The following is a 21,203-nucleotide window of genomic DNA, read 5'->3' as shown; positions in this document are numbered from 1 at the left end:
GCATAGTAAACATTAATTTAAATAGTAATCACCAATGTAACTAAAGTTTAGGTTTAAATAACGTGATCATTTCGTAAAATGAGCTTATTATCTCGTGTTAAGTGACATTAAATACGATGAATGTCTGGTGAGGACATGGACTAAGATTGCTCGTGTACATGAAATACGTTTTTTCGGAGTATGTTGACTTACGAGTCATAAATGTACATGGTTTCGACCAAAACTTGACGGCAGTGACAGAACATATGACTACTTTACGTGAAAATAGTCGCGAAATGTTATTAGTCATCATAAACATTATACGTAATTATCTAATGCAGTTATAAAACTCGCCTGGGTTACTCCTGCTCCAAAATAATTGAAATTTGTTGATTAAATTCGTAGATTAACGAAGCGTTGTAGACTGAATTGGTATACGTCCAAATTTAATTTGAGCCAAACACGTAGCATTGCCTGGCGAAACAGTCTAAACAAGATCTAACATTGCAAGAAATTTATAGTTCAAACTCACCGTAAATTTCTAGCATTTGTATCCTCTGATTAGCCATGGAACTCAGCAATTGGAAATTAGGCAGGCAGTGGTCAAGAAAGTAAAATATTCTAGTAGATAGTTTCTGATAGTAGTTAGTTGATAGTGATCAAGCAGAAAGATGAATTTATAATCGACAGTTAATCCTGTATTGGTTATACAAGTGGATAATTTGCAAACAGATATGCGTTCGTGTTGCCTTGAGACTGTACTTACGAGTGGTTGATATTTTAACAGACATATTACACAGGGGCATTTACATGCTGCTAATGCTTGTTAAAGAACCACGATAGTCAATTATAGTCGTAGTTGATTGGTTAGTTCTATCGATTGAACTAATTATATCAGGTGAAGTACTAATCAACATTGATATGAAGCAACGAATGTTCACAGAAACTGGTAAAGATAGCCGAAGTTAAAAATGAAAAATAATAAGTATAGAATGCAATAAAAAAGGTCATAATGATAGGTTGCGTTATTCGAAGTCTTGCTCACCAGTGTAAAATGATCAACGTTAATGATCTATCGTCGAAACGATTGGGGGCCTACTAGAGTTAGACGAGAATGGTGACGAACCAACTAACGCTGAAGTCACACCTCGCGACCAGCCCTTACGTGGATTGAACCATCGATGCATCAAAGGATCATGGACGCTATGGAGACTGTACAACACAAAGGACGTTATTACAAGAATATATTAGTTAAGGTACAACCACGAAAGTACAGAAGTGAAAGAACAACCACTGCCGCGTGGGCCAGTCCATGGCGTATGATTGGCTGATGCGCGTTGACTATCCTTGACCTTGACAGGGATCGACGATCTGTTCGATATTCAGTGACATTTCACCGACCCTACAAAACCTATGTTGTTATATATTAACACGTCTACCATTTTCTTTCCTCAGAGGAGTATTAGCTGTACCAATGATGACACTTGGCGATGAAAACACAAGCCGTAATTCCCAAACATAATTTTCAACTCTGATTCCTGGTTCTAAGTTTCCTCACTAAGTCATAACCTTCTTTAAAACCTAGATGTTAAGGTTTCCGTAGTATAGTAGGTCCATCCACAAGTTGTTAAGTAATACCATAACAAGCCTTACCACCAGCATCTCCACAAATAGTGCAATGCCTTTCCCTATGCAAATAAGTGCACGACAAAATTTGTATAGGCTGCTTTCTCAGTTAAGGATAACTTATATCAGCAATCAGGCACTCGTGAATTTTGTTATGCCATTATTGCACCGAAACTGCACATCGTAGCATGAGTTTGAATCTGTAGTTATAAATCGCTGATAGAAGGATTCAGAGAACATGCTAATCTTTTGAACGTATTTTAAATGATGTGACGGGGAAATGACCAGAAAGTAAACTTCCTAATTTGTTGAACAGAAGTAGAATATGTTCTCAGGATTTAGAAGATTCTTTTATATATCATATATGTTCCTATTAACAGTAGTTATAAAACGACCTGAAATCCTATCTTTCTTGAAATTATGTTGTAAAATCAATAATCGAAATATAATAAACAATCTTCCATTTCTCTCAATGATATGTTGAATTAACTTTCTCAAAGATATTTGAATCCATGTTTACCGCGACACCCGATGTGGATTTAAAATAGTCTAACGAATTACCACTAATCTCAACTAGTCTAGAACTTTAACAAGACAACTGAAACCACTAGAATTTGAAGCATGCAGCATATAAATGTTCTACGACAAGTTTAAACGCAGTAGCTATATTATTTATCCAGCATATGACGTTTGTATCTTAATCCAGAAGATACAGGTATTTATTAACATTCGGATCTGCTCGCCAAACACTATCAGAAACAGCCTACTGTGGGCGAAAACAAAGCAGATTTCAGTGGAGGAAGAAATCGGGGGGAAGCGCTAGAAGTGGATAGGAAACACGTTGAGGAAATCACCCAACTGTGTCACAAGACAAGCCCTCACATGGAGCCCTGAATGCCAAGGGATGTGAGGAAGACCAATGAACACATTACGCCGAACAATGGAGGCAGACCTGAGAAAAGTGGACAACAACTGGGTAGAACTAGAAAGGAAGGTCCAGGACAGAGTGGGTTGATGAGTGCTCACCGGCATCCTATGCTGCAATGGGGGTAACAGTCGTAAGTAAAGTAAGTAAGTAAATGATATAGCGTTTGCTATCGAAATAAAGAACAGTTGATAACCATGTCTTCCGACCCAAGTATCGATTGATTCAGTAAAATCCAGAAGTCTTGAGGTTTCCAATTCATCAACCACACAAGCAGATATTACAGCACTCAGTTTGTGTGAATCAGATGTTTAGTAATTGTTCAATCCAAGGTATTTTTTTCCTCCTCTAGAAACCATTTGAAATGGGTACGAAAAATCCATACTATCCGCTTCTTCCCATTTTGCCAATAGAAGCAACGGATATTTGGAATTCGATAACGCCTTTACACGTGACACTTTTTCAGTCGAAGTGCGGCAACTTATTCAAGTCGTAGGTGGAGAGGTTCGAAGATATATTTGAAAAGCTGTCGACATACGGGGAAGTGTTTAATGTAAGCTGGCTAACGGTCGTAAGAGATGAGTAACATGGCGTACTCACGTGTGAAATGGAGCGGATGCCTGACCGATCGCCTTCAGATAGGTGTGTTTGGTAAAACTAATGAGGTCAGTATTAAATGTAGGAAACATACTGAACTATTTGTTTTGAGGATTTATGTTCCGCTACAGTCCAGCCTAGATGTTTTACATGCAGACCTAAATTTATGAACCTAGTTGGCAATGACATGAAAGAAGTACTTATTAAACTTTAACTAGGTTACTGAGCATGATGCTTTATACTGATTTAATAGTTTGACTTCAGAATAAGTTTTTCAGTGAACCCATACAAGAACTTAATCAAGGAATGACTATAGGCAAAACAAACAATTACATAAATAAAACAAATCTTATTGAGACAAAGCGAAATAAGAAAACGGTAAAGAGATAAAACGCAAAGCAAAGCTGTATATTGAATGAAAAAATGATGAAAACAGTTATGCAATGATTAATGCATCGCTTCTGGAGTAACCAGAGCAAGTAGAATTCACTCGGTTATGAAATATCCTACTTTGTGGTTGATATAAACGTGGAGAAGAGAACTAAAATTCCAATAGCGTTTTTAAGGAAAAACGTCTTAAGTAGTGTAGAATAGCTCAGAAGGATATTACAACATGATTGTACTAATCAATATCAAGCAGTGGTTGGTATAGGAGAAGGAGGAACGACGTTGGTAGTGCTTAATTGAACACCAGAAGAAACGTGGGTCCCAAACTGTTAATTAATAGTGTTTGCTCACAGATGATAAAACCTAACAATATACATTGAAAATAAATGCGATAACACAAAAAAAAATTCATGAAGAAAAACGAAACATAGCTTTTTATCATAGTTATAAAAACCACAAAATTTTCATATTATAGTACTTCTGGCTAAAGCAGTGTTCAGCTGCTGATTATTTTGCTTGTGACACCATTACATAAAAACCAAGCAGAAAAGAATGAGTACATGCCATTAGGTCCAGTTTTGTGTTCCTGTTATCTTGAAAATTATAAATAGATTATTAAGTAAACAAGTTTAATAAAACAATGAAGCTTCTGTGGATACATTTGAAAGAGAACTGTGTAATTAATGAACACACGAAACAGTTTTCTCAAAATGTGAGAAAGACATGTGATTAGTCTGACTAAGTTCTGTAGATTCATTCGGGTATTGTTTAAATGTATCAACGAGATCTAGAGTTTCGGTCCCGCTAGTCTGTTGACCGACGTCTTTTACCCCTGGGAATGTTTGACGTGACAGTAAAAACGCTTGATGGTAGAGACTCTGTATTCCATATAGAAGATGAGGTAAGTACTGCTTTTCTGCTTGACTGATTTCTAGGCCATGAAAATCGAAGATTTCAAAAAAGAAATAGAACAGAAGTTGGTTAGTTGCTCTTCATAATTTACCTACTTGATAGAACATCGCAGCTGAACAACAACGCCTAATTTTTCAAGGAAGAGTTCTGAACAATGAACAGACCTTGTTGGAATGCGGCAAGTTTTTGGTTACATTTTATTCATTTGTTAATCTTGTTACAACAAAACCGTCCTACCGGTATAAAAATATCCTTCATTTTATTCGGTTAGACACATTTAGCTAATCGGATTGTGACTCAAAATTTGACAGGCATCAAGCAAACACCATCAGTGATGCACGACTTCTTAGTATTTTTCAGTTCATTTGAATAGTTTATCTTTGTAAATTACTACACGAATTAGTAGAATATCAGTCTCCAGAAATTCAAACCACCTTAGTGTTCGTCACTCGTTACGTTAGCACTACCTCATTCTTGTATTGTGCTACTAGATTCATTACAACTGTCATAGCTACGCGGTGCTCGTACGTCGGCCTCTCAGTTTAAATAGTGTTTACATGTTATCCTGATTTATTCATGGCTTTGTTATATCTGGTCCTACTGATAGTATAATTCTAGTTTTGGTGCATTATGGGATTTTGAGCCAGTGAACATCATTACATTGTCTAACCGATTCAGTCCTAGTTACAACTGTTATTACAACTAATAGGTCGTTATCAATAAACAGCAATGTGACAGGATTGCAAACTACATCATGAGCAAGGACAGTAAATGGCGGAAATTTAATTCATTGGCGAGCCAATCAGATTTAAGATAACAGGTCTTGGATTTTAATATGGAATTCATTCACCCATTCGTCTGAATAACGCATTAGCATTTTAATTGATGTAAATTGGTGATGAAAACCATAAGTATAATTCCTAACCACCAGTTGTAAATCATAATCCTTATTCTTCACACTTTTGTAACCCTCATTTAGTTCTGGTAAGTAGGCGAACATTCCCAAGGTCACTTCGGCGTCTCTCATAAGTTGTCCATAACTTGGAAAAATATTGGAATAAATTTATCGAGCGCACTGGGGTTTTGCGAACTCATGTCATCTATAACGTAGGTGAGACCCACAAAACTAGCAGCAGCCTGCTTAGCTTTAACTAACGGTTGTAAACTGTGACCTTTGAAAGTGAGTAGGTCAGATGTAGATAATTAGGTGAGTCCATTGGTAGGGCTGTAAACCGTTATCCACTAAAGTGACTTAAACATGTGTTAAGTATTCTAATCACCTCCCATTGTGACACTAATCGCTGACTGAAGTATTAAGTAGGAAGAAAACAGGGTAATCAAACCAAGACTTGGCATCAATTCACAAAATGATTGTTGGATTCAAGCATGATGGGTAACGTTCGCATTATACAAGTGGTTAGTGGTTGCCTGAAAATAAAATAAAAATAAGCATCAATGAGCACTTTACGGTTGATCTCGCAACGTAAGTAATGTTTTTCAGAAGCCTGGAGAGTAGACTGTCAGGAGTGGTCTTGACAAACCAATAGTTTATTTATTTATTTGAACACAAATATTGGTACAAAAAGGCACCAGATGCATATGCGCCACACAAATCTCATCTGATTTGTGTGAGGGCTGTGATACTGCCCAGGTGCCCAAACTGAAGCAGGTTGTTTTCTTAGGGGGCCAAACCCGGAGCCTTTAACCTAAAGGTCTGACCCACAAGGCAGTGGAGCATCGTGAGGAGATGCAGTCCCATGGTAGCCGGTGACCGACGATTAATTTATACGCCGTTTGCTCCCTCAGGATCCTGGAGCCCATGAGCACCATTGGTTGCAATAAGGGTTTCCCAACTCTAGGTGGAGTCTCTATGTCCACCAAACTGGTTAAAGCGCCGGACATTTTGTAAACAACAGTAGTGCCACGAGAAGGCAGTGAGTAGGACTTCCCTGGTGCAAGCTATATACGTGTGGCCATGTGAGAGCATTTAGAAAGGGAGAGCAGACTCTCTACACTCTCGGCCGTACCAGGGCATTTGGGGGCACCAATAGCGTGTCTGCAGATCCCAGATGACGGCTGCACAGTCCCAGTTGGGTACTAGCACTTTGTGGGTAGTTCTTTTTGTTCTAAGGTCGCCCTTTTTAAAATCCCTTTCTGTTTTGACAAGGCAGCATCACTGGAGATACTCGTTATCCAAAAAGGACGTTTTCTTTTCAACATATCCCAGTAAAGTTGGCCAAATGTCTGAACTTCAGACCATACCGGCGTTTGGCTGTTTAGTATGACTGATCGTTTCACTGGGACTCGGAGTCCACTGCATCATAGTGCACTCAATCTCAGACTGCAGGATCTCATCGATCTCACAGGCTATTATACCGTCAAAACCACACTGATTTCTTTTTTGGGACACCTTTCGTGATTTTTATGAAGTGGTTCACGTAACTGGTGTTTAAAATTGTAGGAAAATTTGGATATTGCTTAATTCAGTTTTCTTTGTGTCCAGGTATTCAAGGTAAAGTGGTACATCTCGTTGTCAGGCCCCCTCCAACTACCAGAGAACAATCATCTTCTGGAACTGCAACAGCTGACTCAACAGCTAACATGGGTGGTTCTGGTCTGGGCGGATTTACGTTTGGAGGTATAAGCATGCAACAAGCTATACAAGACATTACCTCTGGGATACTAAGTGGTGTTAGCGAGCTGAGCAGAGCTACTAAGTAAGTGTTTGTCCGAAGACCTACTGTTTTGTAGTCATAATGTTTTAAATCAACATATCATTTAGCTGAGTAGTTATGTATTGTGCCTTGATAGCATTTATATCAAGAAGTTTACATGTCTTTGGGTCATTAACTGTTGAAGCCCTCAGACAGAAATTACAGATTGGTGTATGGAGTCTTATTCAGCAGTTCTCTAATAAGTAAACATTTGCAACTGCTCTCATTTAATATTCCAGTTCCATGAACTGACCATTTATAGACAAGTGTTTATAATCCAGTTATCCATTAAAATCTTCATGAGAAAGTGTTTTATAATATTCTTTATTTGGTTCGGTTAATTGCTGTTTTCTGGCGTGACATCATGAAAGCTTAAGAAAGTTCATATATCCTCCCCAATTGTTAGTAGCTTTCGACACGTTGGTGAGATACCATGCACAAGAGCTAAATAGGTGACCTGTGTACGTATGAAACATTATCACTGCAAAGTGTGCAACTCAATCATTTCTGGTCATTGCACTTTTATTAGTAATTTATTTAGGTTCTATTGTCACAATTAATACCTTATAGCTTTTGAACTCAACTCTCGTTGACTGAATTTTCAGGAATTGATCTCTTACCTGGGGGTCCACTAATTGACTTAGAATACGCAGATGACATAGTCCTGACAAAATGCAGAGTCTTCTGTGAGCACTGAGTAACAATGCAAGGATGTTTGGGATGCTTTTCTCCCTCTCTAAATGCAAATTGTTACTCCAGGACTGGTCTGCGTCAACACCTGAACTAAGGATAGAGAGTGAAGTAGTCGAACATGTCGACAACTTCACTTATCATGGAAGTCTGTTCGGCCCTAATGGGTTGGTGTCTGACGAAATCTCAGCACGGATTCAAAAAGCTCGTTTGGCTTTTGTCAACTTACGTCACCTATCGCAAAGACGAGATATCCGTCTATGAATTAAGAGACGAGTATACTGCACAGCAGTTCGCTCTGTTCTACTTTACGGCTGCGAAACGTGGTCATTAAGAGTAAAAAATACTCGTAAGTTACTAGTATTTGATCACAGATGTCTTAGAAATATTCCTCTCATCTGCTGGGATCACGGGGTGAGTACTGGTGAGATTAGACACAGGGTATTGGGGAGTGATGGTAAATCAGTTGATGAGGTCATGAATATTTATCGGCTGAGATGTTTGGGCTACGTATTACGTACGCCTGAACACCGATTACCACGACGTTCAATGCTGACTAGTGTTGGGGATGGTTGGAAGAAAGTTAGTGGCGGCCAAACCAAAACGTGGTATCAGTGCTTGAAGTCACCAACTTCTAGTCTGAATCATGTTGGTAGATGCAGGCTACTTGGTTGGGGTCCGCGTGACTATCGTAACCAATGGTTGGAGACTCTGGGCGATATGGCTTAGAATCGATCACAATGGCATAGGTGTATACACATTCTGTCTTCTCTTAAACCGTGAGATTAAAATTGCTTCATATATTTTTTCCTGTACTATATCATTATACACAATCATTCTTTTATATATTACCACCATTAAATTAACTACTTCTATGAATTTGGTGTTCATCTTGTTGTGCTAATGAGGTATGGCAACTTAGACCGATGCATATATGTGCCTGGTCCTACGTTGTAGCTGATTGACTGAATTCTTTTTAAATGGGTTATAATCGTATAATAACTTCTAAGTACCAGATTTCCCACTGATCAATTTATTGAAGTACAGAATATTTGATCAAACTTAAAGCCGTCATATAAAAGGGATGTTTTTTCATGAAAAACGATCAGATAGGTTTACACTGAAAAATCAAAGCCCAATTATGAACAGTGGGCTGTGAAAAATGGAAAGTAATTTTTTGAGGCAAAAATGACCAATACGACAAAAGGCGACACAATTAATTTTTTATTACTGCACATCTGCAAGATATGGCCAAAGAAATTAGAAAACGTAGTTAGAAAGGAAGTGTTTGATTATATATGACTTTGAAGGATTGCTTACGCTTTGTCGGTAGACTGAATGAGTTATGGCAAAGTTTAAGCTTGGGATACTTGGTGAAAAGAAGAGGAGAGTTGTTAAGGCTATCAATCTTTACTAATCAAGGTAATGCAGCCGCTTGACTGGTATTTGCTTTCTATTTGTCCACTTTCTAGGAAATGAAGAGGTTGTAGAATTCAAAAATATTTTAAAAGCTTTCATTATTTACAAGAATTATGTAAAGCTATTTCTGGGTCATCCTATTAATCGCTTATGTATACAAATGTATTCACAATAGTCGGGATCTCTTGAACTTTTAACTAAGCGAAACCAGTTGCTGGTTTTCCGCTCCCATATTTTACAAGTGTAAAGTGTTTTGGTCTGGATTTCTATGGTAATAAACTTCTTGTCAAAACTTATACCTGTGATCACAAATTTGCACTGTCTTGAGTTTTCACGTCTCGACCTCTGTCTTGGTTTTTAATTTTAGTATGATACCAGCTTTTCTTAGTTAAATATGTAATTTTCTTGTGTTTGTACAATATTTAATTCTTTGATGCCAAAGATTATACTGTTTAATAATTTCTAAAGATTTGTTCGTCATTCTATTTCCCTTAATTCGCCTTTTCTAGCCTCTCTCTCTCTCGTGATGGTGATCTTTCTGGCGACTCCCTTCATGATCATTCTTTAATAACCTTACGAGAAAATACTTTCAATAAATTGCATCGCCAAGCCACTCGCCTTACTCAGAAAATATCCCAAATATCCTATAAAGACTCTCATAATAACAAGGCAAAACCATCAGAAACTGATCCATCTCCTTCCACATCGCATTCCACAAACCAACGTGACGTTCAGAAGGATGATATTGTTAATGCTTGTGATAATGTAAATAAAAGTAAGTCCCGAGATTAGTTTTGCTAATTCCGGATATTCGAGTTAAGCGTTCTTGAAATCACGTGTGTGGTTGCTGATATATCTTGTTCTAGGTTTGGATAAGGAAGGGGATAATGTATTAGAATGTTTATGGCGCCAAGTTAAGTGTTGCTGTTCGTTTATTTAAAGTCCTCACTACTTATTACTATGAAATAAACTTCATAAATAACCGGCGATGTATGGTTTTCTTTTTAGAAATCATGGTATTCACAACGACTGAAGAATTAGTGATTTTAAGTATTTTATGCAGTTATAAAGCAAAATTACTCTTGTCTAACTTAACGGCCTATATATATATATAGGCCGTTAAGTTAGATAAGAGTAATTTTGCATCATGAATTCGATGTTCATCTTGTGCTAATGAGGTATGGCAATTTGGACCGATGCATATATGTACCTGGTCCTACGTTGTAGCTGACATATATATATATATATATATATATAGAGAGAGAGAGAGAGAGAGAGTTGGTAGTTTCTCTTTGTTACAGAATCGTCTTTTATTCCTAAGTATCTGGCATATTCTGTAATATCCAAGTATATTTTAAGTGTTACTAAAAATTATCTTACAGTTTTTTTTTAAATTGTTCATTATATTCTAGTCCAAATTTCATGTGTCTACAATAGCTTAAAATATCACTGAGTCACCTGCAGAAATTAATTACCTAAATATAAGGCCATACTACAGGTCCCACACCTTTATTATGTGTAAACGGCCTTAAATATCTTTGTGTGCATAGTGGTCAGTAAATGCAGCAGATATTGGAAACTAAATCTTGTGATGAGTATCTATTATTTGTCAATGAAAAATGTTCATTTAATTTATTTTTCTCAAATTGGTCTGTCTCATGACTTTAAAATTTTAGCCTTCAATCCGTGTGTATATGTTTGTTGTATTGAAGTGTTTTAGATTTTTATGCACTCTTCAAATCTTCGGAACCATAAATAGAATGATTCTGTGTGGTTGACTGATAACCCCTCATTTGGCGAAATAACTGATATGTCTTCTGATGACTTCACGGATGACCTGCAAAATAATTTTACACAAAGTCGGTTAAATATTAGGAAACAGAGAAATTCTGTGGAAATCCTAATGGGCATGGTTTGAATAAACCCAAAATATCAGTAATTCCTAGTTTCTTCACCGACGCTTGTGTCATTGTTTTTCAGCGACTGTACGACTTCGTTAACTGAGATTTTCACCCATCACTGTATCATGAATCAGTAGCTTGAGCGATGCTCATATTTCGGTTCATCAGTGGGATTTTAGTAAAGTAATGTGGTGGGTTTCATCTTTGGATGTATTGACTACAATAAATATTTTCCACTCATCCAATGTGATTGACATTTCATCAGTAAATTGTCCCAAAATTGTAGTCACTGTTATCGTAGTTCGAGTGTTGAAGTATTACCATCGACTATCATGATAGGTGGTGTACAAACGTACATGTTCCCCGAAATGACTCTTACTTGAGTCTATTTCGGAGATATATATATATGCCAGTTCAGTTATTCTGGTTTCAATCATTGTTTTTCAATTCCCATGTGTTATTTTGTGTAATAATACCAATTATATGAGTACTTTAATGTATCGCTCTTATTTAGCGTTCAAACGAGAATCATCACCCATGTTAGTGGATACCGATGAATATGATAAAATTCCCCCAGGTGAAATCGAAAATCTTAATAGTGATGAGCGACCGAAAGCTGAGGAAGAAAATAACACAGAAACTGTAGATAATTCAATAAATTCCACACCAGAACCTTCTTTGGCTTTGCTAGCAGATATGCTTAGCAGATATCGTCAACTGTGGCACTCAATAGAACCACAGTTAGACCTGTGGGAAGAAATGTTACATAACGAAAGTAAGATTGTTGGCACTACTTCTGAAGTCTGCTCCACTGTTGAAGACTCTTCCACATTAGAAGAAATTGGTCACACATCACAAAATATTGAAACTACGAGGAGAACAACTCAAGTATCGAACTGGCATCCACGTGTAAGTTGAGTGACTAAGATTTTGTTGTACTAAAATTTGTCTGCGTAGTCCTTTTCGAAGTTCTAGGATTTATATTCTACTACCACTTCAACAGAGTTCCTATTTACAAAAACAAATATGAAGAATGTGATGCGTGGTTTTTTTGTGAAGTTCGTAAAAAATGAAGTATTTTCTTTATTTTATACTTTTCGCATTTCCACACTGTAAGAAGTATTTGCTGCTGACTGAAGTACTTTTGTTAATGGTTGTATTCCATTACTAATTTATTCGTGCTGTGAGTGGATGTGATATTATGGTGTGTGCTACTGATGTCGACAAATATATGTAGTATGTATCATCAACCGAAATTGAAATGCCTGGCGGCAAAAGGTTAAGAGAATCGAAGAAAAGAGAAGGGAAACAGAGAGTGATTGACGTGGAAACGAAAGGACAATGAAGTCTGAGACCATTAGTTGACATTTTGCAAATGAATTATTTACTGTATGGTTCTCAAATTTTACAAAGGCATTCTGTAATTCTGTGTTCAAATACATTGGTTGTCTCTGCTTGTGTTCTCGTTCACTACATTATAATAATATGATTGTATTTGGACTTTGTTAGCGTCTACTATACTTACTGACAAGAAAACAACTTCATGATTGTATTTATAGACTTTTGTTTTGTACTAATTTTTCAAACAGGCTAGGGCTGTTTGATTGTTCATTTTTCTTAGCCATACTTTGGGCTACATACAATCTGATCTCTGTTTTGTTTCTTCTATAGTTGTTTTCCCAAGTAAGCCGTTTACTACACTTGAACGCCCATATGCTTCATTTGATATCTGATTTCAACGTGATTACTATGACAGAACGGGAGACACAACAGGTCAATAGTACCGTCTCTACTTCTCAGAGTAGTAACTCGGAACCTAAAACATCAACAAGTGATGAATCTCAAAGACAGGATACTGATGCGAATACTTTAATTGACCTCACGCGTGATCCTGCAAAAGAACAAAAGCCAGTTCCTCAAGTCAAACAATGTACTCAACGGGTTTTAAGCGTTTCGGACACTGATAGACGTCGGATACGTGCGCGGATTAGCGTTGAACCACCTGATCTTACGATTGTGGCAACTGGAGACGGACAGGAACCACGCATTATTAGATCCGAACATTCTGTTTCCAATACTGGCTCCACAACTTCACGGTAACTATTACAATAGTTTTATGATTTCGTTTGATAATTACTTTCATGGTATTATCATTTGTATATTCAAAAATCAGAGTATGTTTAAGTGTGCTCTAAAAGATTGATTATCCAATAGACTAAATGTGTTGCGACAGTTTTATGTTTATTGTCAGTTAATATAATCTCAAATATAAAACTGTTAATTTAACGTTGTTCATATGTATTTATTCTTTCTTGAAGTGAGCACAAATCGATTTAACTGATGGTATCAGACCATCGATTTTGTAATCGTTTCAGTTATGACACCTTTCGAAGCTGTATTCTGGTTCATTAAAATTGCGTTTAATGTTTATCAATCTATTCTTTTCCGTTTTAGCATCCGAAGTCGATCTGCTTCTAATGTAAACCGCGCTAGTAACCTTCAAACGGAAAATAGTAAGCCTTTTTGGTAATTTTCAGTTTCATCATTATTACTTAGTTTCCTTCTGATTTGTTAATTTTATTTCGTTACGCTTTTTATTACGGATTTATACCATCACTTAATAATCAAATTCACTTCATTTTTTGTAGTTCCAGCTGTAACAAGTTCATCCGGTACACCTAACCCTGCGATGACTACGACGACAACTTCTCTGGGCAATGGACGCACCGCTATTATCCATCGGTTTGACATTCCAATAATATCCGTAAACACATTTAGTCTCCCAGCTGCTCCATTTCTAGCATCACTTTCATCTCCAATAACTGCAACAAATGCTCCTACTAGTGTTGTGTCAATACCATCTACTACTCGCACTGTAACTACTTCCAGTGATTCACTACCAACTACTCATACTAACGTAACTATGGTCCCTCGTCCATCACTCCCCCCACTTACGGTAATCGACTCAGTTGACCCCTTTTTGGCATGTAATTCTCGTCACTTTTCACGTGAAGTTGGTCATAGAGTTTCTACTTCATACAGTTTGCCAGAACCACCACCACTTACACCAATTAATGATGTCATCACCACACATGGCGTTAATATTAGTCGTTTGGGTCGTTCGCAAGCAACTGTAGAACCTGCCAGTTTAAACAACCAAGCAAGATCCGGTTTACCGTCTCAAGTTCCTTCTTCGTTTGCAGAATGTGTACCAGTAAGCCGGTTATCATTGTTATTTATGTATAATTTACGTTTTATCTAGCAAAAGTAATTATTTTTTACAAGGCGAATGACTGAGAATCAGTGGACAGTTATCGTAGGTCTTCTTAGCAGATTCTAAACGCCTCTTTTTCAAACCAAGAAACACTCTTGGATTATGTCTGTATTGAATGTGGCTCCAAGAAAATAAAAAAAACATTTCAGAGTATCAGAACCAATATTTAGCACATGATATATATATATATATATATATTTAACGACATCACAAAATTACGTCATTTATGTTTATCGATCACGGTTTCTCATAGTTAAACTCAATGAATCCTGCTGCAAACCGACCAAGTGCTTTATTTTAATTTTGTATGGTTCTTTTTCCACGTTTTCACTAGTGTAATATCCGCTTTTGTAATTTTATAGCCAAGTGTCCCAGGTAATCCACCTACAGTAAACACTGGATCCGCAGGTACTAGACCTCCTGGATCATTTTCCTTCGGTTCAGGAATCAATCTGCCACAACACCTTCTATCTCTTGTATCCGCAGCCACTAATGCCGCAATTTCTGCTGTGAGTACTGATAATTTCACTCCCGGTCCCTCACCATTCAATCTACTTGTTTCATCGTCACCCATACAATTCTCAATGAATCCATCCCATCCTGTGACAAATTTAGCAGGAAGTGCAACTTCAACAACAACTAGTGGATCAACGACGCATAGTTCTTCAAGTAAGACTACTCTGTAAACTATAATCGTTCTGTTTCATAAGTATGTGTTGAATGGATAGTTTTTAGATGCATTCCAATAAATCCGCATTGTTCAACATTTTGGACAGAAAATTCTTTATTATAAGTTCTTTGAATCTAGAAAAAAATAAATTGTTTCACCAAGTATTATAGTTATTAATGTAAAAATTTTTATAGCTTACGATCATCAATAGTGACGTAGTAGAACACAGTTAATTATACGGTCGTTTTCAGCTGATTGTGAGATGAATATCCGGATTTAGTTTGATTCTGTTTATTTCCGATGTTATAGATAACTTACACTTCACAAGTCACATGATATATGCTTCGATGCACACTATAACCCCCCACAAACTTGTGTAGGATTTCTTCAAAACCCGTTGCAATGACTTAGTTATATTCATTTATTTTCTTACTCTGAATTTTCAGTTTAGCATTAATTCACGTTTTTCGGTATTCAATCTTATTTGTTTCTGTTGAACTACATTTATCATTCTAGCTTCCGATTGTAGTTAATATTATTGTGCCTTCGCTTCTTATCGTGTTAATTTAACCTAATATTTTACTGACGTGAAGTATAGCAACCCGAACTGATACATACTTGTCTCAGGTTTTATGTTTTCTGTTGTTATTGTTACAGCCATAAGATGATGTTGTCTTTTCTCCCTTATCACATGGAAGATAGTGGACCCCAGTTTTAATCGTATATTGAGATAGGTAAGTTGGTTAGCCTCAGTACTATGGTGCCAATCATATTTCAAAAAGCGGAGAAATCCCTATACTCTAAATTGTAGTTTACTAAGTATTAATACATTAGTGATACCAGCTTGTCGCTTCGCTTTGTTGTCACTTTCTTTATCTTTACTTCTGCATTTATGATTCCCAGAAATTTATTTCATTGAATTCGTATACTTTTTAAGTTGTATTCTCTCAATTTCTGTCGTATCACATAGGAATTTTTCCTCAAGCTAAACCATCTTGGGTTTCTAATGAAATAAACCAATCGCAACTTAGAGGGATATCTCAAATCTTCAGTGCACTCATAGATGGTTTAATTAAAACGGTATGGTCCAGGATTTCCCGGTCATCGAATTTAGTGGCTGCCTGTGAATGTGAGTTTGTCATATTGACTATACGTTTGAGTGATTCCTATGAAGTGGTTTTTGAAAAGCCCAAATATTTTTTTCCGTTAAGTAGTTTTTCTCAATATTCTCACTGTTAGTTCATCTATTCTTCAGATGTCAATGATCCAAACTATTCCGTGAATAGCGCATCACGTGGTCGAAGTGTATCCGTTGGGTTATTAAGTGATATTATTACCGCCATTCATAATGAGGCCAGTGAGCATCCTGATACTCAAAGCTGCGGTCACATCACTTCATCCTCCTTGGATGGTTTACGCGAACATCTGCAACATCACCTTTTCTGGGCCGAGTCAGTTTTGGGGAACAACCAAACAGAACTTGTCAATTCCTTAGTTAATGTTATTTTTAGAGATCGATTGTCAGATGCTTCTCACAGTGAATACGCAACATGGCTAAGGAATTTTGGTGAAAATCTCCCTGAACACTTGGTTGATATAACAGCATCATTTGCCAAATTATGTAGGGTAAGGTATTCATAAATTTTGATACTGTTTTTTTTCTTTTTTGACATACGTATTCGTTTTTGTTTAAGAGTAAAATTCCAGCTGGCTATAAAATCTACTCATAAATTCTTATTCTTTAATTAAAATGAATTCTTATTTTTATTCACACTTGATTTTCATTGTGGCGACGTGAACCGATACAGATCTTTGTTGTTTATGACTGACCAGATTGTTCTGAATTCATGCCCGGCTTTTTATCACGTGATTAATCCACCAATCAAAATACGACTTGTCTAATCTTAACACTGTGCCAAAATAATGACGTTCGACCGGTATGAGCAGCCTAGCGTCCTTATTGGTCCTTTATCCACCTAGCTCTTCCAGTTGAGTTCAGAACATCAATTACAGCTTCTGCTATGCGAATCATTTGTTTCAAACATATTCGGTTTATATACCAGACAGACAGACCGCATCACACCATAAAATAGAAAATAATATTCGTACAAGATCGAGCCAAATGTGGCTGTGAACGTGGGAGACAGTAATCAATAAACCAAATATAATTTAGGAACAGTAAATCATACAATAATAATTTATAGGTCAAAATAAAGCTTATAATAAGATGAATATATATAGATTAAATTTAATCACTGGTAGTTATACAATAGCAATACTTATAGAATAATAGTCCATTAATAGGTCCAGGAAGTTACCCGTACTTATGTCTTCACTAGGATATAACACATCTCGATTGTTTAGTCCAGATTAATATGTTAACACTTTGATGACTTTCAGGGCGAACACAAACACTGACTGTTTTTTTCCAAATGCATGCGCCTGAATTACGCTTGGTAATTGTCACAATGGATTGTTTCGTCTTTAATTATAAGGAAGTGAGGATTCATTTGACATTATCAGTGATGGCAACGAACTTTGGCGTATTAACATAGTCTTACTTTGAATTTTAATGTCGTAGAAATTGTTATATAAGTTACATTTAATTAGTTAGTTGTCACATTGGTCTATATGTCCGTAGCCTTTTTTGGAACCTTCATATAAGTTCCCGATAGATTTCATAGTTTACACTCCTAAAGTTATTTTATAACTGACGTGCCAATTATTTCCTATCTTTTAATTAAGAAATTTTATAATTTGTAAATTTTCATTTACATCTTAATTCCTTAAGTATATACTTTCTTCGCAATTGGATTTGTGGAGAGCCAGTCCGACGAATACCGGATTCGGTAATACCCTACTGATGACTCTCAAGATTGCTTGTACAGATCTTCTGTGCTTATCAGATATCCTTACAAATCATCTTGCTTCTTCTTTGGGTATCGAACTACACACTGAATCGAGTTGTTCTGAAAGTTCTCAAGGAATTCGAAACCAAATGTTTGGTATCACTACAGGCTTTGATATATTGTTGGATCATTTAAATTCATTTCTGCAAGAGAATGAGGGTAAGTGTATGGACTGTTTTACACCAGCCGATAACTGAGCTAAGTGTTCACCAGTCCTTTCAAGTATTTCCAAATTATTCTAGGCGTCACTAAGTGTTACTAAACAACTGTACATTGCTTCTGCTAAAATATATCTTACTCCTTAGGAAATTTGATCCGTATAAACCGATAGACGTTTTTCAAATTGATGGCTGTTTTGCACTTTTTTAAAACTACGCACTTACAGTTGAATCAAACTCTATAGAACCATGTTCAGAATAGTCGGTTGGCAAGGACACCTAAAGAATCATAAATACCTACGTTTTTTCTCATGTACTGTCATCAGCTGAAGCATAGGACCTTTGACTTTTTTGTACTAAATAGTTTAAGGACTTGATTGAGTTGCTAGAAGCATAGCACTATTTAGGTTGGACAGTTTCGCCTTGTATTCACTCATTCTGTCAATTCGACGTAACTAAAGCCAGGTCATGAGAGTGGCAACGGTTATTTAAGACCCAATGACAACTAACTTGCCTGAGTCAAATTATAAGTTTTTGCAGAAACACTATTTCTATGGACATTCTTTAATAGAGCTAATAGACTATGCAGAGAAGCAAACAAACTATTTTATCATCACTTGTGGTACGCCTGAAAAACAGTTGGTATGTTTCCAAAATCCTTTAGTGATGTAAGAACATAAGTCATTTTCAGTAGTAATTCTGATATTTTATTAAATACTTGTATTAGCTCATGAATTCAGCAACTAAAATTACTACAATCTCCATAAATCCCTATTCTGATTTCATTAAGTTGTTTATTCTTTTCTAAATTTATAATTTCTATAGATGATGAAAACTTCGACTTTGCTCAAGACTTTATAACAGGTTTTGAGAATTGTATTAAATCATACTGTGATATGGATGAAACCACATTACGTGCTAAGGTGATACACCAAAAGTCCTCATACATAGAGTTCAGGAAATCTCAAATGCCTTCACCTATGATGGTTGATCCGGTTAGTCTTCTTTATTTTCATTTTACACATTATAATATTAGATGATCATGCGAACATAGTAAAGCGGTGGTCCGGTAAATTTATAAGTTGTGTTTACAAGTGGATTGAATGTGTAAATATGGTGAAACGTGTGAATTATCTATATTATATACAAATAGATTTTCCCTTACGTGAGTGTTCATTACTATCTTTCAGTCAAACGGTGAAATCCAACGAAATGTATTTGATGATGAAGATTTGCACGGTGATGATTTACCGTTTTTAGATGCATATTCTGATTTGCCTTCGGATGAAATGAACCATCCTATATCAGCTGTTCCAAAAAATAATGTACACACTGGTCGTCTTAAATTACAATCAAAAATATCTTCCTTACCTGATTGGACTCCCAAACCAGGAGAATTGCCTAACAGTATGATAAATGGACTTGATCCTAATCCGAATGCTACTCTGTCTATAAGTAATGACCTATCAGTTCCAAATGAAACAGAAGGTTGGCACGCTGTTTTACCCCCTGCCTGGATTCATGTAGTCACCAGCGATATATCTGCCATGTCACATAACCCTCCAACTACTGATGATCCTAATCAATTCGGACGATTTAGTGATGGATATATAGCAGGCATGCCTGCGAAAAGAAGAAAGGTAATGAACGTTTTGTTTATTGATCCCTAACAAAACATAGTCGCTAATATTATATATATATATATATATATATTACACCGCGTCTAACTTGATAGTCCCATAAATGATACGACAACAATATATGCAGACTTTTGTCCTCGAGAAATCGCTTACATCCAGTGGCAATACTGTTAATCGAATAGCTTTCAAACTTTTGTAAGTGCATCGGTAAAGAAGGCAAAATATTTTGAAATACGAACTAAATAAAGCCTCATATCTTTATCACGATGTAGGGTTAAATGTCTTTCCTAGAAACACATTCCAACTACAACCTCAACTTGGAAATCTGAAGGAAACAGAAAGACCAAGGGACACACTGCGTCGTAAACTAAAAGCAAACACCAAAAGAATAAATAGCAACTAGAAAGGATTATTCAGGACTGAGTTTAATGGAGAATCCTGGTCGGCGGCCTATGCTCTACTACAAAGGGTAGCGGAAGCAAGTTAACTTTGTAAACGTTTAGTGTAGGCTTGAAAAATACCATGAAATCTCTACTAGGGTGTACCAAAGTACAAATCACTCAAACTATAAAATCTCAGTTGCATGACAGAGTAAATAACCGATTTCTCCGAAGCTTCAGAAAAAGAAGTTACGAAATAAGTAACTAAACTGATTAGGTTACTTTCTAACTTTCATTTCCTTCTGACACGAACAACGATTACATTGAGGTGCACTCTCTTCCCCACTTTTGCATGGTGCCTACTTCTAGATTCTGATAATCTTAAGACAGCTTCAGGTTGGCACATTTTTGGGAATCCTTATTCCATTTATTATTCTGCGATATATCTAGTCACCAAGTAGCATTTAGTCACATGATTATCTCTCTCTTGACGGCTGTTAGAGAAGTTTGCTTATGCCACAATATGTTTCACAATAACTTCGCTCGCATTATACATCTCAGTGTTTAATCACTTCATATTCGTTATTTTTTATGCTATTCAAATAGGTTATGCAAGAACACTCAGCATCTTTATTTCAATCACCTGATCAATTATTCATAGAATGCTTATCCGATGCTGTTGCGAGTGATTATGTTAATAAAGAGAAGACAAACGAACATTCGAATAATGATGTAGAAGATAAATACAAGTCGAATCTCAGAAGACTACCTGCTGCAGACATTAAACTCGTAAACTCTTTGAGAGACGTTGTCTCGGATCGACTAGCAGTACGCTTGACGAATGACCCAGACTTTGATACAGCACAATTCCCACTGTCTACTCAGAAATTTTTGAAACGAGATCCAAAGGCACGAATGTAACATAATTTAGGTGTGTGCAGGGATAACGTTCTAGCTTGTTTAAAATACTTTAGTGGCATATAGCAGTGGCTATTATAATATATGGATTTCATACTATTTCA

At 36.5% G+C, this 21,203-nt stretch overlaps 1 protein-coding gene and 3 non-coding genes across 5 annotated transcripts; all 4 read left to right on the top strand.

The window, feature by feature from the left end:
* Window positions 1–4,352: 4,352 nt before the first annotated feature.
* Smp_125770.1 (putative scythe/bat3) lies at window positions 4,353–20,842 on the top strand (the record flags this gene model as incomplete). Of its 2 annotated transcripts, XM_018793769.1 has the most annotated exons (16): window positions 4,353–4,415; window positions 4,450–4,494; window positions 4,529–4,604; window positions 6,930–7,143; window positions 9,759–10,024; window positions 11,665–12,059; window positions 12,822–13,246; window positions 13,605–13,663; window positions 13,799–14,364; window positions 14,787–15,093; window positions 16,065–16,223; window positions 16,350–16,720; window positions 17,886–18,162; window positions 18,987–19,156; window positions 19,352–19,801; window positions 20,789–20,842. In XM_018793769.1, the coding sequence occupies 16 exons, from the start codon at window positions 4,353–4,355 to the stop codon at window positions 20,840–20,842; spliced, it is 3,897 nt and encodes a 1,298-aa protein (XP_018648249.1). The 2 variants fall into 2 exon arrangements, with proteins under 2 accessions (XP_018648249.1, XP_018648248.1); XM_018793770.1 differs by lacking the exons at window positions 4,353–4,415; window positions 4,450–4,494; window positions 4,529–4,604 and having other exon boundaries at window positions 6,311–7,143.
* Window positions 12,444–12,510, top strand: Smp_tRNA_00024_Gln.1. The gene has a single exon. It is a non-coding gene (tRNA).
* Window positions 12,777–12,843, top strand: Smp_tRNA_00023_Gln.1. Its single transcript has one exon. It is a non-coding gene (tRNA).
* Smp_tRNA_00022_Gln.1 lies at window positions 13,110–13,176 on the top strand. Its single transcript has one exon. It is a non-coding gene (tRNA).
* Window positions 20,843–21,203: the final 361 nt, after the last annotated feature.

Source organism: Schistosoma mansoni, chromosome 1 (genome assembly GCF_000237925.1).
Source record: "Schistosoma mansoni strain Puerto Rico chromosome 1, complete genome".
Classification (NCBI taxonomy): domain Eukaryota; kingdom Metazoa; phylum Platyhelminthes; class Trematoda; order Strigeidida; family Schistosomatidae; genus Schistosoma; species Schistosoma mansoni.
This window is presented reverse-complemented; position numbering and strand designations above follow the sequence as displayed.